This window comes from Centrocercus urophasianus, unplaced genomic scaffold, assembly GCF_019232065.1.
Source record: "Centrocercus urophasianus isolate 14NV4802_14NV808 unplaced genomic scaffold, USGS_Curo_1.0 seq_16, whole genome shotgun sequence".
NCBI classification, from domain to species: domain Eukaryota; kingdom Metazoa; phylum Chordata; class Aves; order Galliformes; family Phasianidae; genus Centrocercus; species Centrocercus urophasianus.
The window spans coordinates 20,028,442-20,054,001 of NW_024884711.1; the positions used below are offsets into that span (position 1 = coordinate 20,028,442).

The 25,560-nt window shown below is 37.2% G+C and overlaps 1 protein-coding gene across 3 annotated transcripts in view; it reads left to right on the forward strand.

Moving 5' to 3' along the window:
• CRPPA (CDP-L-ribitol pyrophosphorylase A) overlaps positions 1-25,560 on the forward strand; it is a 107,001-nt gene continuing 81,441 nt past the window's right edge. For 2 of the 3 annotated variants that reach the window (XM_042817539.1, XM_042817540.1), the window contains exons 1-3: positions 1-161; positions 6,939-7,218; positions 24,438-24,587. In XM_042817539.1, coding sequence (XP_042673473.1) covers positions 1-161; positions 6,939-7,218; positions 24,438-24,587 — 591 coding nt within the window. Of the gene's footprint in view, positions 162-395; positions 490-6,938; positions 7,219-24,437; positions 24,588-25,560 lie in introns of those variants that run through there. The other variant, XM_042817541.1, reaches the window with a different exon arrangement.

The window sequence follows — 25,560 nt, forward strand, 5'->3', positions numbered from 1 at the left end:
ATGGAGCCCGGCGGCTGCGAGGCCGGGCCCGCGGTGAAGGCGGTGGCGGCGGTGCTACCCGCGGGCGGGAGCGGTGAGCGCCTGGGCGGTGCCACCCCCAAGCAGTTCTGCACCGTGCAGGGGAGGCCGCTCGTCAGCTACACAGTGCGGGCCGTGGAGAGGTAATGAGGCAGGCGCAGCGCCGTCCCTTCCCGCTCCCAGCTGGCCTTCTCTTTCCTTCCCCCGCCTCCCTCTCTTCAGGCCTGAGCGCCGGCTCTTCCCGGCCTTCTGCGGGCAACCGTGGGCGGCCGCACAGCCGGGTCTCACTGAGGTCTGCCCCTCGGAGGCTTTGCTTTTGCGTTTCGGTAGTGTCTGCCTCCCTCCTTGTCACGCTAAAAGGCTCAGTAAATTATAGGGCGGCTGAAAGCACCCAGGCCGGCGTGCACGTGGCTGTTCGGAGCTGACGGCAGGCGGGCTCAGCTGAGGAGAGCTGTGCGCTTCCAAAGCCTGGTGAGGCCCCTGGACTGAAATCCAGTATGTCTTATGGTCCCCTGCATCATCACCTTGAAGCTGCACAGCGTTCTTCAGCTGCTGAAGCTTCTGTTTAATGCACATAGCCTTGATGCTTGGCTTCTGCAACTGTATTGGCCAGTTTGATGAGCTGCAAACCTACCGTGGCACTTGGACGTAGTCTCGCTGCTTTCCAGTCTCAATGAGAGGTCTTGCCTGCTTCATTGATTGCAGGTGGGATCAGTGTAATCCAAAGGCCTTGAGAAATATCAAACTGGGACAAACTGATAAATAGACCACTGTCTATATCACTGCACTTCACCACTGCATTCTGTGGTGCGATGCCCTGACCAGTAGGGACTGAACTGCATCTTTGGCAGTTATGGTTACCAGGCTTGAAGTTGGTACCCACAGCAGGAGGCTGCCTGTGTGACTTTTCTATGTTTACACTGGAGCAAATATTTCAAGCAATAGGATATCTTAGCAATCTGGTCTTACTTTAAAATAAATAAATAAATAAATAAAGACTGAGTTCTAGGCATGGGGTTGACAATTAATATATTGTTGAATGTTAACATAGTGTAAGTCACGTATCTAGAGTCATTTGAAACACTGCAGATAGTGGAGTGTCAGATGTATTTTGGATGTTTTGCAGTAACTTGTATAAAAACAAACCTTTTGTTTTTAGAGAGAAGAAATAGGGAGGAGGGGGAGGTGGTGAAAAGACATGGAATTGCTGACATCTCTCAAAGTTATAAACTTATGGAAGCTTGTGGAACATCAAAACTGGGACTTTTTTTCCATTCCCACACAGGGAGGCTTCCCTCGGGTCACTTGTTACTTTATGAAAGAATATTGCTTGTTTTCTTTAATTTTCAATAGCACTCAGTCACTAAGCTAAACACATCAGAAAGCAAAACTTCCAGTCCAAAGCTTGTCACAGCTGTAGCTTCTGTCAAAATGTCATGGAAATGTGCAGAGAAGAATATCCTCTATTCTAGAGACCTGGAAAAGAGAACAGAGTGGTGTTTTGGGAAGTAAACGATATTCATAGGAAGATAAAACACTTATTAAAAAAAAAAAAAAAAAAAAAAAAAAACCGGACCTTTTAGTTTCTTCTGCCAGTAAGCTCTGGGAAAATAACAATTCTTTGAGTAACAGTATTATAGTTATGTCCTGAAGCTGCAAAAAATTAGAGTGAATTCGAGTTGTACAGTCCAACCAGGAATGTGATCCAAACTTGATTGTGTGAGTAATAATGTAGTGCTTTCTCCTGGCTTTAAGAGTGTAGTAACTGGTGCCAGTCCTGTCTCAGGCAGAGCTTTCTGCCATCTCTGCACTGAATTAGAGCGTTGCCTGCTATGTGTGTGTATGGGGAGTTGGGAACAGATACAATCTAAAGCTTGGAATGACTCATCTGCTCAGTTGTTTCTGACTGCAGAGAGGTACTTCTTTCTTACTCTGTGAGTGGAGCTCAAAAAAGTAACACTGAGGAACTGCAGTTTGTCACAAAACCTGGAAGAAGCAGATTTTCTGTGTTTAGCTGGATGCTATCTCCTGCTGTCTATTGTTTACCTGCTGTAATTGGATAAATCATTTATTCATTAACATACAATAACTGTTTTTTGGGCTTCCAGTTGTCTCAGCTACTGTAGCTCTTTTTAAGCATTTAAACAATGTACAGACAGAAATACATGAGCAAACCAAGAGTTTGCAGCTGATTTTCATGCCCTTTTTAAAAATTATGAGAAAAAAAGATTTTAACACAGCTAAAAGGAGAGAGCATCTTCAGTACTGATGTAGAAAAACTGTCTGACAAGAGCAGACATGAATGAGTAACTAAGTATTGCTTCCTGTTGTATAGAATCATGGAATGTAAAAGGTTAGCTTGCCAATAATAATCAAAGATAATGCCCTTAGGAAGAGGAGATGAGGAAAAAAAAACTGTAAGGAGGAAGGATTGTTTTTTATTAACTATACAGTGGCATTGGTAGGAAGGTAAGGTCCTACTGGGGTTAAAAAGATTAAGTGTGTTAGGGAAACGTCTATTTTTTTTTTTTTTTCCCATTGAATTTGTTTCTGCTTCTGTTGAACTATACCAGGCTTTTGCATGAAGTCCAACAGGACTGTAGTCTCCTTTCTGCTTCTGCATATATTCTTCCTTTGCTTTAATTTTCTTGTGGATTTTTTTTTTTTTTTTTTTTTTTGGAGTAGAACGTTCCCAATTCCTTTCCTAATGTAGGGAGGAATCTCAGCTCTGTGTGTGCACTACTGAGGAATTTTACTAAAGCTACAGAGAAGAAAAAAAGAATGGGGTAAAGGTTGATATAAAAATGTGGGAGAAGTAAGCTGCTGTTATTCTTCCTGTGCTCATAATTCACCAGTCACTGGAAGTACGGTGAGAAGTTATGAAAGAGAAAAGCAGAGTTAACATATTTACTGGCAGAATAAAAATTTTCCAGAAGGGGTTCAGACAGCTTTGTTTGTTGCAGCGTAGTCTCATGAAGCAGGTGGCTTGATGTCAAAAAAACATCACCTGAGGGAAGCTTCAAAATAATCACCTCTTCGGAAGTGTCTTCTATAGTTTGTTTGCCAAGTATTTTTTTTCTGCTTGGCTGGTGTGTGCTCCCTGTCTCTCCAGGTCACACATTTTTTGTTAAATATATCTGGCTTAATATAACTGTTTGTTCAAGTTACTCTTGAAATTGCTTATGATAGAAAAAATAGTGATAGCAAATAGTCAAGTTATTTAAGCTCTTTGAAAACATGTCTTTATCTTTCCTGGGCAATAAGGAATGCCAATTTAGTCCTTCAGGAAAAAGGTGGGTATCAACTTCATACAAGGTGCTTAAAATTTTCTTGTGTCCACAAAACTTCTCATGCTTCAAAGTTCTTCCTGCTTCCATTTTGGACTGTAAAAATGCATATATTTTTCCTCTGTGAGTAAAGTTATAATAAAATTTACAGAGATTTGGGGAAAAAAGGAAGAGAAAAAAGTGCTTTCATTCTTCATGTGTGTTCTGTTCCTGAAAGTTCTTTTTTTCATGTGATGCTTAAATAGTAAGATCAGCAGAAGTAACATAATAGTTGTCTTCTGCATCTGAAGAGTTTTTATCGTGGTGAAAGATTGTATTCCAAGTCCTAGAACCATCTCAGCAGTGACTGCCTGGCTCTGGCCTTGTTTCTCTGACACAGCTGCCCATATCATGAGATTTGGTGTGAAGTGAGTTGCTGCTGTCTGCAGTTGCAGAAAAGTTGAGGATTTAAGGCTCTTGGCACTGGTTTATATCTGAGTAAATTAATAAAGGGTTAAACCTCAAAGTCACATTTGTACCTGAGCCTGCTGCTTATAGAGTAACTCTGTGGATTGCTGCAAAACCATGTAATAGCTCAAACTGTTGCTGGGTTACGGAGCTCCTTTAGTTTGAGTTGTACATCAGCTAGTATGAATACACGTCATTTGTAATGTACTGAAGCAATACCCCTAAGCAGCTGGCGTGACTTATCCTTTAGACTTCAGTGGGTGATGACCAGAAGGACAGTCTCAGGAGACAAACATAAGTCCTTTTTTGCTTCCGTTTTTCTCCTTGTGGTAATATTGAGGTCCTCTCGAGACAGTTGTAAAGTGGTTGTGTCTGAAGTTGTTGCTTTTGTTTCATTTGGTGAGATGCAGTTTTCCACTTTAAAAGTACAGCTTATGCTGTATGGAAGCATTACAGTCCTGTATTTGTTGTTTGTTAATGGGTACCTTATTTTGATCTCTTCCATGCCTTGTGCTGATTGTCTTTAAAGATTGTTTTATCAGGCTGCAGGTTTTTTCATGGTTTTATATTACAGCTGTAAGACAGAAAAGGCATTTACCTTTTCAGTGGATTTTGAACTTGTTATTTTAGTATGAAATCTTTATGAAGAGAATAGCGTGAAATTAATGGGAAGAGAGATTGCTTTGCTGTCAGATTGGCTCTGGACTGATGTCTTTCTACTTCATTAGATCACTTTACAACATTTCCATAGGCATATCTTGACAGGTATAACCATCTTGGTGTGATACACAGTAATCGTGCATGTTAAATTTCTAGCATATCTTACTGTACTGTTTCATGAATTCTGTAAGTCAGTTTTGATGGGGCACTTTAGGCTTCAAAGCACAAACTGGTTTTCCGTCTAATCAATCCAGAGGATTCCTGTGTAGTTGTAAAGGAATATACTGCATCTCTAAATCCTAGATCTAATGATAGGACATAAGTTCAGAATGAATTTGAGGACAGGCTTGGGTTTATAAATGTGTTTATGCAGACACAGGGTGGAGCTCTGACCGCATCCTGTCAGTTCCCAGTGTACTGTACCACTAAAGGCCTTGAGTCATTCCAGCCCCTCTGTGCACAGATAGATCTATCACAGGCTAGCCTCTCTAGCTCTCAGAAGATGCTATGTACTGCTCAGTTGCACTATAATCTGTTTTCTTTGAGTCCAGAATGGAAATGTCGGTGTCCTTCAGCCATCACTGGTGGATGTGCAGAATGCCTACTCTACTCTGTTGTTCTATGGCTGTTCTGCAAAGAGGAGTGCACAGCTCTGATTTCTGCTTAGTGTGAAATCGCTCTTCTTGAGTTTGCTGTATTTAAATTCCTGATTCTCTATAGTCAAAAGACGAACTGAGATGAATTCAATTAGTCTGCCCTAGTCTGGAGTTGAAGTCATGCAGAAGTGTTAAATTTTGTGGCTCAGTGTGTAGGACTGTGCCAGTATTCATTTCAGAGAGTTGCAAACCTTTTGATGAACCTGTGGTGAGTGACAAGTCGAAATGAAACTTGAAGCCATATGACTTTGTGTTTTACATTTACACAACTTCAATACTTAAGAAATGCTGAGAATATGTTGGTTTGGCTGTATTTTCTGCCTTTGTTGTAATAAAAGAATGTAAGAACAAATACTTTTCTTTTTAAAAAAAAAAGTCTAACAACACTGAAGCTTATTTCATTTTTAGTAGTTATTTTAAAATTCATTAAAATAATTTTTCCTGGAATTCTATTATTCCCCCCAAAAACCCCACAAAATGTACAAAAGGTTGAAGATGCTGTGTTTCACTAATTCCAGGAAAGTGGTTTGTATCACAGATGACTTTGCTTTTGGAATAAAGGTAGTTCCTAGTTATTGCCTTCTTAGGCTTTATTGCAGAAAACAATATATTGAGCATTTGTATTCCTAAAGAACAATACATTTTTCACTATTGTTAAATACTGCAAGTATTTAGTGCTTTACTGCATCTTGTGTCTGTAAAATTAATCTCAATAGCTTCACTAGTTTTACTAGTAAGAATATATCATAACTGTTTCTCCTCCTTCAGAGCTGAGCGTGTAGGCTCCCCATAAGTATTACAGATAGTGAATTTTCTTGAAATCATTGTTCGCCTGATGAATTTGTCAGTCATAATAGAAAAAAACAAAAACGAGCAAAAACTTACACTGTTCTCTGTGGAGAAAGAAATAATTTGAAATCCTTTTTTTGATGCCCTCTACATATTATTTAATATATAAAAGAATCAAATAGCTGCATTTAAGTGGTGTGATATTTGCAGTATTTTGATGTAGGATATGATGCATGTGACTTTACTTCGTATTCTTAGGTACTCTGACACAAGTGTGATCTCAGGCTAACTTCAGTAATGTTTGGTTTTAATCTTGTGGATGCTTCACTCCCCACACCTGTTTAAAGGGTAGGCTGATGCTATCATTAAGAACTTGATTTTAAAAACATGCTTTTATGTTATGGTAGTGGTATCTACCATAACTGTGTTCACATTTCAGTAGCTTTGTAGAGGGGAGACCTTTGCACATGTACATATTCTCAAACTATCAGCGTGTTTTGTGTCAATACTCAAGTGTTATTATTTTTGTTATTTGCAATCTATCTATATTCTTGGTCAGTCCTGTCTTCATAGCGACCTTTGTTTCAGAGTTTTTCTTGAATCTCTTGCTTCCTTGCTCTTATTCAATTGTACATATGTACTCAGCATTAGAACTGAGAATATTCCAAATCCCAGGATGTACCAGTTGATCCAAGGCTATATTTTAGAGGGAACTAAAGTAATAGACTGTAGTTGATTGTTTTAGAAGTACAACTTGAAGCTAGGAGTGAGGCTTGAATTAGAGCTTTTTTGAAGTCTTTTCAAAGAGTTGTCTGAAGTTTTTATTTCTGCAAACTGCTTGTTGAAAGGAAGTCCTCCCCAGAATTCCACTTACTTCGGTTGACATCCATGTATCAGTGGAGATCCTCTCATGTAGTTCTCCTCTCTCTTAGGGGTTGTATGCTAATACATGAATAAATATGTACTTGAGAATATTGGCAGATTATTTAGCCAGCTTCAATTTCTTCCAGTATGAATTTCTTTATCTCATAGAGATGTATTCAGTCATTAATTCTCTCTGTTTTTATACTGTTTTTTCTAGGGTGAGCTGGATATCTGACATTATTGTGGTGGTCTCTCCTGAAAATATTGAAACAATGAAGTCTATCATTGAAAAATATGGCCACAAAAGAGTTACTGTTACAGAAGGAGGAACAACTCGTCACCGATCAATTTTCAATGGACTGAAATTATTTTCAGAGAATGAATTTTCGAATCATCTGCTCCAGAAACCAGAAGTAGTGATTATCCATGATGCTGTGAGACCATTTGTTGAAGAAGATATTCTTCTAAAAGTGGTGATGGCTGCTAAAGAACACGGGGTATGTACTATACAGCAAAGCAACTCTGCGAGGCTCTTACGTAATATACAGCAGAAACTCATGATAGTAAAACAAGGATTTCTCTTGGAATTGTATTAGTGTATTATGTACTATACATTTCAGATTCAGAATCCTTGTTATGCAGAGAAATGAGATAGGAAGGGGGTGACATTTTTGAATGCCTCAAAGATTACCTGTCATGGAAAAAAAATTATTGTCATAGAGACTATTAGTAGGATAATGAATTAATCAGTAACTTGTAGAAGTTGTATGTTATGCAAGTAGAATGATCAAATTGTTAAAGGCATTACCAGCAAGTGGACTTAGTGAATTAACTGACTGAGGAAAACAGATAGATATAACTCATGATGTAGCCACAGCATTATTTATACAATTTGTTAACAGCTGGCTGCATGATTGAGTACAGAGAGTGGAGGTCAATGGTTCAGTGTCTGAATGGAGATCAGTGATGAGGGTTGTTCCCCAATGGTTGATATGGGTGCCAATACACTTGAATATCTTCATCAATGATATTGATAGCAGGCTGTGCACCCTCAGCAAGTTTGCTGATGATGCCAAGCTGTGGGGTGCAGTTGACACCAGAGGGATGGGATGCCATCCCGAGGGAACTAGACAGGCTTGAGCAGTGGGCCTAAGTAAAACTCATGATGTTCAACAAATCCAAATGCAAGATCTTGCACCTGGGTCACACCCAGAGAGTGAATGGTCAATGGATCAATGTCTGAATAGAGATCAGTGATGAGAGATTTGTACCGGGACCAGTGCTCTGAAATATCTCCATCAATGATGTTGATAGTGGAATTGAGTGCCCCTTCAGGAAGTTTTTGTGTGTAACACCAAGCTGTGTGGTGCGGATGATGAGCCTGAAGGACAGGATGCCATTCAGAGAGACCTAGAAAGGTGTAGCAGAATGCTAAGTCATGACCTGAGCTGTGATTGAGCACCTGGTAGGAAGGCAGGGACAGTGCAGGGGAGCTCAGGCGCATGCAGTGCACTGGAGTGACTGAAAGGGTGGAGCCAGGATCCGCTTCTTCCCAGACCTCAATTAAGAGTTGGCAGTGGAGGCAAGGATATCTTGCTGGAGAGCCCTGCATGCCTAAGGCCTTTTGAAGGTAAGCAGCTTCTTTCATATATTTCTGCATCCACAGCTGTTGCATTTGAGCAAACTTTCACTTGCTGCAACCTAGGACCTTGCTACTCTGCTGTCATTGCTGCACTTTCTTTCATGTTACAAAAGGCTCGAGCAGAGAAACTCATGAAGTTCAACAAAGCCTGGGTCTTACACCTGGGTTGTGGCAACACCCAACTATCAATACTAGCTGGGGGGCAAAGGGATACAGCGTAGCTCTGCTGAGAAGAACATAGAGGTACTGGTGGGTGGTCAACTGAATGTGAGCCAGCAATGTGTCCTTGCAGCAAAAAAAGCTGATTGTATTCTGAGATGGATCAAAAGAAGCATGGCCAGCAGGTCGAGGGAGGTGATGCTGTCCCTCTGCCCTGCACTGGTGAGATCTCACCTAGAGTACTGTGGCCAAATGTAGAGCCCTTGGTACAGGGAAGGACTTGTTGGAGTGCGTCCAGAGGAGGGCCACAAAATGATCCAAGGGGTGGAACAACTCTCCTGTAAAGACAGGCTGAGAGAGCTGAGGCTTTTCAACCTGGAGAAGAGAAGGCTTCAGGGAGACCTGATCACGACTTTTCAATATCTGCAGGGGGGCTATGAGAAAGAAGGGGGCAGACTCTTTCACAAGGTCAGCTGTGGTGGGGCAAAGGGAAATGATTTCAAACTAAAATGGGAGATTTAGATTGTATGTAAGGAAGTTTTTCGTTTTTTTTTTTTTTTACAATAAGTGAGTTTGAGGCACTGGAACAGGTTGCCCGGAGGTAGTGAAAGCCCCATCCATGGAGACTCTCAAGGTCATGCTCAGCAGGGCACTGAGCAACCTAATCTAGCTGTAGGCGCCCCTGTGTGTGGCAGAGGAGTTAGACTAGATAACCATTAATTGTCCCTTAGAACTGAAAAGATTTGTAATAAATAAATGAGGTAAAAGTGTTTGAGTATTAGAAAGGTATGAAAATCTCCCATTGCTCATCTCTCTCAGGAAATGAAGTAGAACTTAAGTTGACAGATGATTTGCAACATTGGCAGTACAGTTTTTCTGAAAGTTCACAGTGTAAAAAGGGAATGTAACACTTGTTAAAATATTTGTTATGATAATTAAATTATGTAAGGACTCACAGAACATTGTTAGAAATCTAAATATATTTTGTTTGCAGTTGTTTTGTGTTTTTGTAAGTTGGCTTCTTTAGAAATATAAATAAAAATAGAAAAGTTTTAAGTGATGTAGAGTGTAAGTTTCCAGTCATTGAAATTTTAATTCTGGTAGAATCTTAACAAGATTTTTGACCTTTCCCATTTAGCACAGAATAGCTTTCCAGAATTATCTGCCAAAGACTATATAATCCATAAATCCCCTTTGTAAATCTGTTTTATAAGTGAGATTCTTGAGTAGTGGAAGAATGGGGTTAATTTTACTGATGATTAGTTGAAATGAGAGTAACTGTTTTTTGAGTGTGTGTGTGTGTGTGTGTGTTTAGGTGCCTACATGAATGTATGGTATGTGATATCCCATTGAGCATTGTGGTTTTTTTAAAACTTCTTAGTGGAAACTATAAAAATATATGTTTGATTTTTCTTGAACTTGTAATTTTAATGTAATATTTTTCCCTGTTTTTGTTCTTAATTGGGTATAAGATATTTTTAGTAAAACAATAGGGAATCAAGGCAATCTCAATTGACATTCTCAAGGCAGTATATTTTAGTACATCTGAACTTCTGACTAATAAATATTTCTTCATCCAGATTGCTGAGGCATCACTTATCTAATGAAAGTGTTCTTATGCATTTTTCTTAATCTTCTTTTCCATTTTACAGTGTTAGGAATGTGTAGTGTTTATTGGCTCTGCTGTGGCTTCCTGTGCTGGCTTAGAGTCACTGTATGCAGTGAAGGTAGGCGTTTGGAGAACCGGACTACATAATTTGTTAGCTGCTGATGTTACCCCATAGTGAAATTGAGTCAGTGAGCACGAGGAGAACTTCATCTTATGGAAAAAAATAATAATAATAATTAAAAAAAAAAAAAAAAAAAATACAAAAACAAAAGGCAAAGCTTCCCATCAGAAAAGTGAGGTGGTTATCTTTACTTGACAAGTATAGAGTTTTGTAGAGTTATGTGGCTGGAAAGCTAAGATTCTTTCTCCAAACTTCCATGCGTTGTTCTGAATATCAGAAAGGTTTTGATGAAGGGAAGCTAGCATCTTAAATTATTTCTGTAATCAAATTCTTTGCATGTCTAGAAGAGGATAAATTTCTCAACCTTTCGGTACAAAAAAGTAATTACTTCCTTTTCTTTATGTAGAAAGGTACAAAACCTGGCAGAAGCATCATATTAAATCACCAGTGTAATCACCAATCAGTGTAATAGGGATAATGCTGTATTGTTGTTCATCTGCATGCCATATAGATAACATAATTATGAGAAGCTTTAATGTTCTTGAAAATGGCAATTGATCAAGTAAATTATTGCACTTCTAGCTGCCAATTGTCAGACAAATAAATTGCTTTATTACTCTTACTAATCAGTTTGTTATTTGCCTGTAGGAATTCAAATGTGCAGCCTCTCAGAACTAATAAATTATGCCTTAAATAACCCAAACAACTCTTCCATTATTTGAAAATATTACTTTGTAACCAATTATATTCCATTTATGTTTTTGGGTAATTTTGTAATTTAAACTAAATGTTTCTAGAAAAAAATTCTTTATTGCAAGTAAAAGTTGAGAAAAGTGGAATCATCAGAAGGCATTAGTCCAAAGCCTCTAGCAATATCTCATTGCCAGCATTGCATTTTAAACAACTAAAAAAAAAAGTGCTTACAGGAAAAAAAGAAACAGGGAGGCAGAAACTAACAGGAACCTGTCAGTCATGCTGTTGAAAGGTTTTTTTTTTTTTTTAAATGACTTAGTCAAAGACTGTATTTAACAAGCTATATTTGAAAGTATAGAAGTATAACTCACTTCTTTGAAAGAACTGAATCCAAATGACATTCTTAAAAGGTGGATTCTCAAAACTATTAAGTGTCCTTATTTTCAGATTTAGCAAGGGTCTGAACAAAGCATAAATGTCAGTAGAAATGTATGGTGCTACTCAGTCTCATGGGCTCTCATTCACATTTACAGTCAGGTAATGTAAGTTCTTTGCATGGAGAATGCTGCATATGTGCTCAGTGTCTTCTTGCCTCTGAGTTTAGTCACAGTGAGTGCTGTGGTTATCAGTCCTGATGTATTGGAAGACTGGAGTAGAAAATGCACATGCTTGCCTTTCACCCAGTTAGACAGCAAAATAAAACTAGTATTAGCAGAGTATGGTAAAAGGCAAACCAAAAAACAGCTTTTTCTCCACCAAAAATAAAGGAGCATGTGAATAAGTAATGAGGCTGATCTAGTCTAGTATACTTACGTCAGTGGTGCACTGTTGGAGTAGTTCTGCTCTGTTCTTTCTTTGTTCTTTTAAAAGCAATCACCTTTTTGTTTTCTTGATATCTACTCAGTATTCATCATGTGTGAAATATTTTACACTTTATTTGTCCGTTTTGTAATCAGAGACTAGTTTTATCCACCCCTAAAGGCTGCATCAGTATCTGATGTATTGCGTTTGAATCACATTTACATACTAGGGCATCTGAAGTCATTGTCATTGGTTTTATTTAATTTTCCTTGTACTTTGGAATCTCTTTCTGTCCTGTCAGGCACTTGTGCAAAAGGAGAGTCAAGAACTGATGACATCATGTTAGCATTTATATATGGTGGAGTGAGTTTAGGAACCTCTGACTTACGCCAGCGCAAAAATGTGTATTAATGAGTATTAGATATGTTATATAAAAATCTTAGAAGAAAACATCTTTTGAAAAGTTTAGCTATTATGAACACCAAAATATGTTCAGTAGCCCTGAAACTTTTCTGAATGTACAAAAAAATCAAGGCATAGTCTGCTGGCACGTGTAAAGTTACTGGGTCTGACAGATTCAGTTGGCTTTATTTCCCTCGAGTCAGTGAGCTTTGGAAACCCCTTAGAGCAGGGCGTTGTGACTTGTTTAATATTTGAGAATCATGAATTAGCTTCTGTGTATATGTAGTGAAATAAAGGACTTACATCCTGTCTTGTCTACAGATGGCCTTGTATCTTATCCCTCATACAATTCTTCCATCTCAGACAACCCAAAATATTGCTTAATTTTCAAGATATTTTTATGCTATGTATATTGTTTTCAATACATGTTTTTGTTTTCCTGTTTGGTTTAGTTAGTGATTGAGAGCAGCTTTCTGAGTTTGTTTTCCTCCTTGGAGATATTCAGAAGCCATCTGGATAGACTCCCAGGCTGTAGAAACCCTGCTTGAGCAAGGGAGTTGGACCAGATGACCACCAGAGGTCCCCTCCAATCTCCAGCATTCTGTTAGTCCATGTTTTTGCAGTACATTGTTACACACTTTGATTTTCCAGAAACTAGCATTGGAATCTGATCCCTCTTCACAGGTATAAAAAAGGAACAAGCATATTCTTTAACTGTCAAAATCTTTTAAGAAATGTGAGGATATGATGAGGCAAAAACTGACTATAAAGATGTATTTTTCTGCCATGTCAATTGTGTAGATTATTAGAAGATGCAGTTTATTGTTTAAGAAGATACTTACTTAGATATACTTTTATTTATTGGCTATATGTTTCCAAAAGACTTGAAATGGTTCTTTTAGGCTAAATCAAATATATAACAGCTTTCTTTAATATGTCTGGGTGTCTTTATTCAAGGAGAGCTTTCCTGCTGAAAGATGGACGTGTGAATGGATATAATCAATATGATTAAAATAAGTGAATTCTTAATACTGGAAGAATTGTGATTTGATTATAGAATAATTGACTGTTTCCAGATGTAAGACTCCTAAGTATGAACTTGCTACTGCATCTGTGTGCATTCATTTATTGTACAAAAATAATAAAAGATTTTGATACAACTGTAGAATATAAAGGAAGCCCTTTAGAGTGTATCTATTTTATAAAAAAGAAATTTAGATTTGGGAAGATGTTCTTCAGGTTCTAATGGAAAATGAGAATTAAGTATTTCTCACCATTTAAAGGAATGAGTACTAGTAGTCAGAGGTGTTTCTGAGAGAAAGTGGCATATTTTTAGTTTGGGATTTACACATACTGAATACATAGAGCTATTGAAGATTGTATGGGGATGTTGGGCCATGGCCTGAACCACTGATTGATCACCTGAGGCAAGGAGTGGGGCAGCCGTGGGAGCACAGGTGAAGGCAAGGAAGGGGTGGAGCCTGGCTGCACCTCTCCTAGACCCCATTTAAATTCTGACTACCACTGGAGAAGGATCTCTTTCTGGAGATCCCTGCTTTTTGGAGTTTTTCTGCTGTGAGCCTGGATCCTCAGGTATGGGTAAACATTTCTTCCTTGATTGTTTTTTTCACCATGATAATCTTTCCAAGTATAACACCTGTTAAGTACCATCCTAACCATGCTACTCTTCCAACTGTACAAAGATATTTAAAGAGCAAGAACTTCACAGCATCTTCGAGTACCCTGTACCAGTGCTGAGGCACCTGGGCAGTACAGTTGTGCTTCCTAATGTTTGGAATGTTTGGATGTGTTCCAGCATGGGGCTGCTGCCTCTTATCTTGGCACTGGCACCATGGAAGAAAGCCTGGCTCTGTCTTCTGTCCATCCTCCATTCACGTATTTATATAAATTGATGAGATCATCCTTGAGCCTTCCCTTCCTTAGGCAGTCCAGCTTTCTTAGATTTTCTGTGTAGGAAAGGTGCTTCAGTACCTTAATAATCTCTGTGGCCTTTCTCTGGACCCTCCCCTATGCCCATTTCTCTCTTGTGCTAGGGGCCCAGAACTAACAGCACTTCAGATGTGGACTCATCAGTCCTCAGTAGAGGGGAAGGATCACCTCTTGACTTCTGGCAGTACTCTCAATACATCCTGAGATACTGTTGGTCTTCTTTGGTGCCAGGGCACATTCCTAACTTTCATTCAACCTGGTGACCAACTTGGTCCTCTTCTGCAAAGCTGCTTTCCACCTGGGTGGCTCCTGCATGCCCTGGTTTGTGGGTTAGTTCCTTCTCAGGGGCAGGGCTTTTCACTTTTCCTTGAACTTGAGTGCCCTCAGCAGAGGTGCAAGTGATATAAATTTAACTTTGTTAAAAGGCAGAATGTTTGAATTCCGAACTCCTACATTGTATCCTGTAAGTGATACATGATGATGTGGAGCCACATCTTACAGTAGTCTTTATGGAATCACAATAGCCTCACAAGGGCAATGGGAGGCTTGAAATGATGATACAGTGTTTATGCTTAAGCTGTTTGGATTTTTTTTTTTCCCTAGCTAGTCTTACTGTGGTTTTGCTGCTGTATGGAAAATAGTTCTATAATGTATTCTTTTTACAAGTATGTAGTAATGGATAACTATCAGAACCAACTAATGTTTCCATTGCTTTTGGCATTATTGGCCCCATAGGAAGTTAGAACTCAGTAAAGCTTTTATTTGTTTCTTTGTTGAATGGAGACTAATGTATTGTTAGCAAATTACTTCAAGTCTTTGTCCTAGCAGACTGTGGTGTTTGGCAGTGGGAAAGCACTGGTAAGGAGAGAAACAACTGTCATTTCCCAGTTGCAATTTCAATGGCTTAGATGAGTCATTGCATTCATTAAGAAAAGTGCAACTGAACCGACTGAAATACGTGAATCATAGTCAGGAACATAAATTGCAACCTCCCCTTCTTTGTTACACTTCTTCATTGTACTAACAGCCAGAATAACTGTGCCTAATATTTAATCTTTTTTAAAAAGGTGATTTAATCCCACAATTTTTAGCTTCTGGAAGACTACAGTAATTTTTACTTTTAGATAGAGTTAAGTTATCCTGGAAATAAACTTCAAGCTTTCAAGTAACTTTCTCTACTAAAGTAGTTGCTGAGATCATGTTCACATGACATCCTTTAACGTCTACCTCCTTTACATTTAGAGTTACTGTTTATGTGCCACTATTACTATCTGAGACTAAGGAAAACTGGCGGGAATGGATCTCAAGTGTCTGTAGATTGTGAGCAGGGGAATCTCAACTGGTCAATTATGCATGAGGAGCTGAATTGAGGCCTCCTCTGAATTTCTCTTAGCAGAGACTGCCAAGAGCTTAGCATAGGAATAGACTTGGATGTTTGGTTAGTGAGCTGCTGTTTATGAAGAGAGTATGGATGTTTTGTGGCTGCTGAAAAAAAATGAAAATTGGAGCATATAACAGTATAATAACTGTTAATTATAAATTGCTGTAGATGAACTGTTTGCTTTTTGTAGTAGCGTTTATAATTCTGCTCAATTGACTGCAGTGTAAACAAGAAAAAGTTTGCTAGTGGTGAATTACAGTTACAACTTAGAACCCTTACATGGCCCACTTCAAAATAACATGCAAAGTGAGTTTCTGTGAAACTGAACAGAGTAGAAGGTGGAATGTACACTTGCTTTTTTCCTCAGAAGGGGCACACTCAATCCCTATATAGTGAGACTGCAAAAGATATATGTAAGAGTAAATGGAGAGGATAAAGTAAAAAGTAATAATCATTGCTCTTTATTCTTGCCTATCACTTATGATCATTTGAATTGATTGTTTTACCTTATTCCTTGAGGAGCCTGGAGTTTTATTACAGATGGGATAATCTGACATCTGGAGATTTGCATAGTGAAATCTTATACTAAGGGGTTGCCATTCAGATACAAAATGAAAATTATGGCTTCTTAATCTATTAGTGTAATTTTTAGTAAGAAAAAAAGTCAACTCATTCACTTCACAACTATTTCATTTAAGAAATTCACATAGGATTAAAAATGTAATAGAACAATAATAAATAGGAAACTGATCTAATCCTTTCATATGAATCTTTGAGTATGTATTGAATGAAAGAAATAATTCCATTAAGCATAGATTCATCCATAGGCCCATTTTAAATGCAAGACGTCTTCATAAAGCTGTCTAGGTTATTTAAGATCATTTTATTTTACCATAAATGTGTAAATATTCATTTTTTCACTAAAACAACATAGAACATCTCTTTCTATATTTTAAAGATTTATCTATTTATATATTTCATATGCGTATTATTCATATGCTTGTATATGTAAATTGCACTCACTAGTGCTGAAAATGAAGAATTTGAAGAGTGTATGTTGTGGCAGAATTATTTAAATCTATAGTTGCCATATCATAGAATCATTAAGGTTGGAAAAGGCCACTAAGATCCAAGTCCAAGCATCACGATTAGCAAAAGGAAATACCAAATCTAGTGTAAAACTAGCCAAATGGTTATATGGCGTAATTAATGATCCTTTCTGTTTGTTTCTGTACCGTTTGAGGTGTTTCTGTTGATTTAATAATAAAATCAGTGTTCTAAATCACTTTTATCTTTCATTCTGCATAAGCTAGATTAACGGTTAGGAAATGTCAGGTATTTATTTTATGATGGTTCTGGGAATTGTCTGCCAGGAGGTATTCTGATTGTAGCTTCTGTTTTATCAGCATATCAATTTTATCAGTCTTTTGGGATCTGTCTTGCCTAAATGATCTGTAATTGTCCTCTTTGCATCATAAAAATAAGCACTTTAAAGGAGATCATTCTGGCCACTTACATGTGCCAGAATCTGAAAGAGACTCTCAGCCATATTTCTCCTGATAAGGATTAGGCGTGCTCACCTCTCCAGATTTTTTGTTTTTCACCAAATACTGAGGTTTTTTATCCAGAAGTCCCCAGCTGCATTTTTGTCCAAGTTCAATATCTGGATGGTTGATACAAGGGCAATATCTGCCTTGTGTATTAAACAAAGTTTCTGAAAGTCAAGATGACCTGTTTCATGTGCTGTTAGAGTTTCCTGGACTGGTTCTGTGGTTATCCTTCTGTTTCCAAGAAATGGTGTAATTTCAGTAGGATATTCCCCTTGTTCTGTCTTTTTGAAGGGAATCTCTTTGATGTTCTTTCAGAAATCTTACTTTTCCTACAGAATAATGTTTGGAATTTAGCATGTTGTTGATCAGATAAAAGCAATATTTACTGACACTTGTAAAGGTAAATGCTTTAAATATGAAAGAATGGAAATTAACATGTGCAATCTTAATTCCTGAGGAACAATTTCAGCTATCAATAATCTTTTTTTTTTTTTAATCTAATTGTGGCTCCGACATGTCCTGATAAACATGTACTATTCCCAGTTGCTGAGATAACACGTACTGATAAAGGTGACCTCATTAGGAGAAATGTTTTCTTTTTCTTAAGGAGGGTCATAAATATACATTACATTTGTTTAAGAAATCCTGTCTCTTTGAAGTCAGTTCAATGTACAATACAGTGTCAGCTCATTAACATTGGTTTAAAGTATATATTAAATTTCCGATTAAACATCCCATCTTTTGCAGCTAGGAATAAACACAATTATAACTTCTTCCTTCCTGGTGTTGGTTTAAGATTAACGTCTCCAAATTTAGTGAGTTCTGCTGTTATTTCTAGCCAGCTGCATAAACAGGCTTTAAGGGAATTAAGTGAAATTTAGCATATGAGCCCTTTTCTTAGTGTTTAACACACATGTTCAAATTAGCTTTCTTTTTGTCTGTCTGATGATTAAGTTTAGTATCTGTGTTACAGCAGGCTTGTTTAGCATTTCAACCAGTGCTGTCCTTAGGCAATTAAAATCTGCCAGTACAAACATTGAGGCGACTGGAATTGGTCTGTTTGGTTATACTATCTGCACTGAAAGAACTTCAGGATACGTCTCCTTAAGGAGAATCAAAGAGATGGTGTGGTCATGGTAACTCAGTTTTAATTGTTTTTTCAATAAAATTCTAAATAAAGTAATTAAGATTTACTCTTGCTGTTTTATGACCCAGCAAGCATTGGTCTCTAATGGGTGTGCAACCAAAATTATGAATTGTGCTAGTTGATGGAATTCCTGTCCCAACTGCAGAACTGCCACACAAAATTTTTATTTTACATAGTGAAGTCTGTGTTTGTTATTGTGATAGACCCTGAACCTCTGTTTCCTTATGATGAGTACTTCTGTGCCTTCTGTGGTCTCATATTCTTTACTCTGTCATCTTAGATGTACTATAGTCTTGTCTTCATGCCACATCTTGCACTTAAAGGAAGAGTGTGCAGCTGAGGTACTGTTTTATGGGGATCTTCCTAATATGGTGTTAATAGGAGTGTGGTTTTTGATCAAATTCATGCAGCAAGACTGCTGCCTTGTCTTGCTGTGCAGCAATTAAGTGGGTTTTGGGTGCAGAATGAGGCTCAGAACTGTGGGTACTGGGTGCAGACTTGTTCAAGCCCAAACCAGCCCAACTTCCAAACTTTTTACAAAACTTGTTCAAGTTTTCAAAAACTGCATGGGTATGGCTAAACCATAGTTTGCAACTGTTCTTCCATATAGGGCTGGTAACTTATCATTTGTGTCATTAGTTTGTCCAGTCCTTGTAATCCAAATAGAATTTTTGTGTCAGGTAGGATAAGTAGAGAGGATATGAAGAAATATTCTGTCTTCCATCTCTGCTGTGGACTCAAAAGGTTTCCTATAGATTACAACTTCTAGTAATAGAGAAGGTGAAATGTAGCTCTAGACAGCAGCTGGATATAAATTGTAGATAAGGAGAAAATAATGTGGTGTTTTATTTCTGTGAACTACTTTGAATGGACATTGGAAAAAACTTTAGATAGTTCTGTGATTTTGTTTTATTAAATATTTCCCACTTCTGTTTTACAATATAAAAATGTGAAAAGGGCCACTTAAATATGTGGAATATTTTAATCTTATAACTGAGTCTTTATTTTACTTTGAAGGTTTTGTTTGATAAGTTTGAAATGGTAATTTTTTTTAGTTAAGAAACTCTGCAAATTTTAGTGGCAATTACTGAAGATGGCTGAAGCATGTTCATTACAATAGGTACAATCAGCTTGACTGCAGATGTCTGAATAGAAGTGCATGTTTCTACCTGTTTCATGCATCACAAATACTGTTTATTTCTGTTTTTTTTTTTTTTTTTTTCATATTGTAGATGGCTGTGAATGCCCTTCATGGCAAGTAATTAGATTTGTGTATAAGAATACTAGCTCTGTAGTAACATGTGGAAATGGTTTGATGGAAGAAAGTGAGAGGAAATTAATCAGTTGTTCTGAGGTTCTTTTGCTGGTTCATAGCCAGACCTAATTTAGACTGAAATTCATAAGGAGATGGTCGCATTTTGGTAACACATAAATAATCTTTCACTGAATAAGGAACACTCCAGGATATATTTTTCAAACTATTAGATGCCTGGCTTGTACAAGTTTGCATAGATTGTTATTTGCTGTTGTTATCATGTTGTTATAGTGTTTTAATCCTAACCTTGTCTTTATGGAAGAGTAAGATAGAATTGTGTGCTTACCAAATTCACATTTACATAATTGACTTTAATGAAGTTCCTGAATGCACATATTTGTCCTACTAAGTGTGACTAACCCCGCAATCTTCAGTGTGTAGTTTCAAAGAAATCAGCTACCTTGAAATGATGAAAACATATTTCTAAGTCCAGCGTATATACACAAGACGTTTATTTTTAGTAAGGCAATGTGATTAAATCCTTTGATTTAGTCTTAGTTCAGTGCCATTTTGTTTGCCATGACAACTTTGATTAAAGAATTAGAATTCAGAAATACGAGCATTGGAAAACTGTAAAAACATCAGAATGGGATACTCTTTTAAAGATGGCACTTGTAAGCTTTGTAGGTATATGATACCAGGTATGTTTGTAAGCAATTTGAAAGCATTAAATCTAATTCTATCTAGGATGTACATGTCTTTTACACTACTAGGCAGCTGGGGAGGTAGAAAGCATAGACAAAAATGAACTGCAGTGGAGAGAGAAGCTATGAATGGAGAAGTCGTGGTAGAGTAATTCAGAAGTAGAAGGGAATCATACTGGAGGATTGGGAGAGTGACAATTTTGGACTAACTTCTGAAGGTCTAAGGCTGTGATTCCTTCTCACTTAAAGTTTAGGGTTGAATTGGCCATGTAAGTGAAATCTATGGGTCGGCATTAACATTTCGGGTCAGCTGGGGACAGGGGTGTGCAAAGGCATAGCATTCTTCTTTTGCGTATGTGGTCTGACTTTGTTGCCCCACTGCTGTAACATGAAATTATTTGCTGTTGTGGTATTTTTTTGGTAAGGATTTTGTGCCATTAGGTGGTTTTTGTTTTTCTGGCTTCCTAGTTCGCATAATTAACTTAATGAGTTTTGGAATTATTTTGTCTTGTTCTATTTCGTCTCTTGTTGCCAAAAAGGAAAATTGATGCGAGTGTGTTGCTTTCCATGCTGTTTTGGAGCTTCTGACTCTGATAACTTTTTCTTGGCAAGCTGTATTCTGGATGTGGAGTGTTACTCTTTATTGAATGCAGTAAATCAGGAATATTTGTAACTTGGACAATTTCTTGCATGTTATAAGCTTCATGTGCCCCATCCCAGACAGGCCTTCTTGAAATTTTAGAGGGTTCTGATTTTTTTTTTTTTTTTTTTTTTTTAGGTGGCATGAGTATTGTCAGTTTTTATAACTATTCAAGAAGTTGTGTTGTGTTAGCTAAGTTACTATTGTGTGTGTAGGCTTCTGTGGCCTGAACATTCATAGTTTATTTTGTAATAACAGTATCATGAATACTGCTTGGATTTTACTGTCCTTTAATTGTCTGATCCCTAATCTCACTGGGTAAATAGTTGCTGGTTGCATCCTTCTAAATCATCTGTTTAGAATAAAAGTATGATAAAAAATGGGAAGGATACAGTGCTGCTGCAAAGTGCAAAGATGGACTACTATGCTTTGAATCTACTGAAAATGCTGAATGTACTATGCCCTTCATTCTATACCTTTTTTACAAGGTATAAGGTATTATAATATATATAACATATAGAATAAGGTATTATAAAATACAGTCAAGATTTAAGGAATTTGTGGTATATGTAGTTACGCTGTATGTAATTAAGCAAAAAGCTGGATACAAATGGAGAACTTGTTCATGAATGTTTTTCATTTGTGCTGTTTAAGTTATAAGTGTGTTTCTCAAACTATCTGAAGATGAGCTCAGTTTTCAGCAGGTGCATGAAAGAGCTTGCTTCTGGGAGAAACTGTTTCATCACCTTCACTGAAGTAGATTGGTAGATTTGTATGCTGTGACATTTTAAAGTAGTTTTAAAGAAATAATTGAGTTAAAATGGATGTGGATTTGTTGGTTTTTTTTTTTTTTTTCTCCCAGTATTTTGTCTTCAGGAAAGTTAACCACTAGCAGTATTTGTTTCAGCATCTCAATATTTGTTTCAGTGTCTCTTATGCTCAAAAGGATACTTCAGGAGCTTACTCAGATATTTTGATTCTTTAACAAATCTATATAACAAAATATATGGAGGAAGGAAGAAGTATATGCATTTCCTGTTCATGGCAGATCTGGTGCTTGACTTGCCTTTGAAGTGGAATGGCTCAAAGGCTGTAAAGTGGATGTTTAAAGAAATTGTTTAGTTGTCCATTAACTATCCACTTCATATTTAGGAACTGTGTACGATACATTTTATGTATGATCCACTTGAGGTCTGGGTCAAAATGATTAGAAACTGGAAGATGGCATCTCTACATAAGGTAATGATAGTGTTAAGACTCAAACACTTCCTTCAGATTCAGAGGGTTTTATGGTAGGCTAATTCTGAGTTTAAAAAAGATATGTAAAACTATTGTGTCATATTAAGTATTTTAATTTTAAATAAGGCCAGATCTTTTGGGTTATGTTTGGGTTTCTTGAATAGTGTTTTTTTTTTTTTTTTTAAATTCATGTCTGAACCCCTTATCTGAGAGCTGCACCAAGTATCTGTACATTCCTGACATAAATAGCAAGTCAGAGCCTCTCAAATGAGAACAAATAGAATTCACATTTAGTGTATATACTCTTTTTACTAACATAAAGAGTTCTGCTGTTATGGATTTAGAACTGAAAAATCAGCATGGAAAGTCCTCAGAATAAAATATTTGGTATTGTAATTGAATGGGTGTAGGCTTCTGTATGGTTGTGCTTCACTTGGATCCCACAGTTATAAAGGGCAAAAGGTCCTTCAAGTACAAAAATACTTGGCTATGATATATTCTGATATTTGGATTTCTGAAAAATGTTAACTACAGCCTTTCCCCTGTTCCATTCATTGAAGGAATGCTAGGAGTACAATTCAGAAAAGGCTCTGTGCTGAGTAGGGAGGACCCTTGGTTTGACCAGAAGGAAATACTGCATATATTTTAATTTTTGTTCCTCTTCGGTCTGTGTATGAGAAGAAAATTCATAATTCTGCTGTTTTTAGTGCCAAATATTATGCTTTCACCATGAATGAATATACCTAAGAGCCAATTTTGGAACCTGAAATATGTGTGATGAGTCCTGTGTAAGCCAAGGTGGGTTTGGCAGCTGTGTCAGCATATACCAGCTGGTGAATGTTGCCAGAAGTATTGCAGATGCAGGACTTACTGTGCCAGGGACTCAACTCTCTTGTCCCATATGAAAATTATGTGAGGCATACATAAGCCAGATTTTCCCTTGCTCTGTTCTTTTTTCTCCCATTACGAAAATGGCCTTATGAACAACTACTATGTGTCACTGAAACTATAAATTCAGCAGTGTAGGGTCACAGTGTGTGGTTGAGGGACCACGTGCATGTGTGCTGAGGAAGAGGAAGGACGATGCAAGTAGGTGAGCCACTACTGAGGACAACAAAGCTAGTCATAAATCTTATTCTTTGTATTAAACTTCATGTTTTCAGTCAGTGTCAGGGATGGTTTGAGACGGCCTGTGGCAGAAAACAAATGGAAGGCAGCTGAGAAACCCTCACGCTGACACATTGGATTCAGTTCTAGGGTAACATAAAGCAAAATTGCAATTGTTAAAAAAGTTCCATTTGTTAAAACTTAAGTTTTGTAAAGCATCTCAAGTATTTGAAAGTTAATTGGAGGCTTTAAAAAATGACATGTTTGGATTTATTAGAAGTGAGATCTTCCTGAATCTTCTGGAAGAGCTAGGCCTAAGCAAAGCAGGAGATGTGGTTCATTGTTGTCACAAAGATAGAGACATTGATGAATTTTTATTGTGCAATAAACCAGATGTCAAGAAAACAATACATTTCAGAGTTCTTTTAAGAATATCGTTTTGAGTATTTCAATTTTATTTAGAATTGCAGTTTGTTTTTTTGTTCCTCAGAGTGCATGTTTCACTTGTGAGATTTAGTTATGCAAGTCACATTGTATTCTGTTGGCCTGTTTTATGCTTAAAATGCAACATGACATGATTGTTAAAAACGGTAATAAAGTATTGGACCAGCCTAAGAAATCTTTTTTCTAACTGTTTTTCTGGAATGGTAACTGTTTCAGGAAAAAAAAAGAAGACGTAACTAATTACAGAAAAGCTGTGGCTAGCATGTTGCTATGTCTCTTTTCCCATGACCTTCTAATTTTATAACTTTTTTTGTGTGTGACCAATTAAAACATGATGGCAGAGCAAAATAACTTAATCCAAATGCCCAGCAACTGAAGTGGGGAGGCAATAATTCAGTGTGGAGGAACGAGCTCAATCTGAATTTTTTCTTGTAGCTTATATCTGAGCAGCTGAAACCTGTTAAAGCAATAGGTGTTGTGGATTAAGGCCTTCCAAGTGTCTCCTGCTGTTTTAAATCTGAATCAGATCAGGTACACACTCACAGCAACCACCTGATATGTATGTAGAAGTAGATCTGAAAAAAGGACATCTCAGGTCTGCACATGCTTACAATAGATGTTTCTGAAGGATATATTATTTTTTTTGTGCATGTGTGTTTCAAAAATTGGCCCTCATTATCTACTGAGTACGGTCCTCCATAGCTATATTGATGTGAAAAGTCTCTTACAGAATAAGTAGTATGACTTAAGTATTATGAGAAATGTAAGTAGAAAACTTCTTTTTAAAACTTTGACTTTTTTTGTCCTTTAGCAGTGACTATCTGATATACATTAGTGTTAACAGTTAGGTTTCTTCGTGTTTTGTTCTGTAGGCAGCAGGAGCAATTCGTCCTCTAGTTTCTACTGTCATTGCCTCTGCTGCAGATGGATGTTTAGACCACTCATTGGAACGTGCCAAGTACAGAGCAAGCGAAATGCCTCAGGCTTTTTTATTTGACATAATCTATCAAGCATACCAACAGGTAAGATTTTGAGTTTTCTTATTAGACGTTTTACCTTTATTGTAGCATTTAAAAACAAACCAAAAGAAGTGATTCAGCATCTGTTTTGATCACATCAAATTGTATTTGTACTGTTTATCTGTGGTATTTTTGGTGACAGTACTTTATCATTATCATATTTAAGTGTTTTGCAGTATTGAACTGAAAACTACAAGGTGGTAGGTGAAGGGTCTAAAGTCCCAGAAAGACTGATCAGGTTTTTGCTGCACATTTGATTACTTAAATGAGGATGCTAATGTGCTTAAAGTTGGGTATTTATTAGGTATGTTTTGTTGAAAGAGTTTCAAATAGATCTTTGTTTACATAGTGTAGTGATGGCGTTAGGTAAGAATATGATAAGATCCTAGTGATTTTAAAATATTTTGGATAATATTACCTTTGTATACCCAGGTAAATGGTTGAAGTGGTTTTTTATTTCTTATATTATAATAAATGATCATATATATTTCAATTAGTGAAAATAATATTTTACATTGTTGTAATTATTATTTTTCTAATACAGTATGTTAACTTCATCTTCACTTAAGAAAAATTTTGTGGGTCTTGTAATAAACCCTGGCTTTTTTGCATTTATTCCCCTTGAAGAGTGCTTTCATTTGCCACACCCTGCATTCACAGTTTACTGGAGACACTCCAGGCTTTCGTCTCAGCATTCTACTTCCTTTTCATTCATCACCTTGTGGAAATTGCCTGTCCTCCAGGTATTTTCCAGATTGACTGGAAGCAGAGCATTTCTTCATTTGTCTCTTAGAAGGAATTATTTTTCACTCTGCTAATGCTGACAGTTATGCTTCCCATCAGTCTTTCATTTTTAGAGTAAACATGACCAAATTATTGATAGTCACCTTCAGAGAGTACACAGCTTTGAAGTCACCAAGAACAGAATGAATGCATGGACGAGCAATGAAGAATACTTTGAAATGTTTGCAGAACT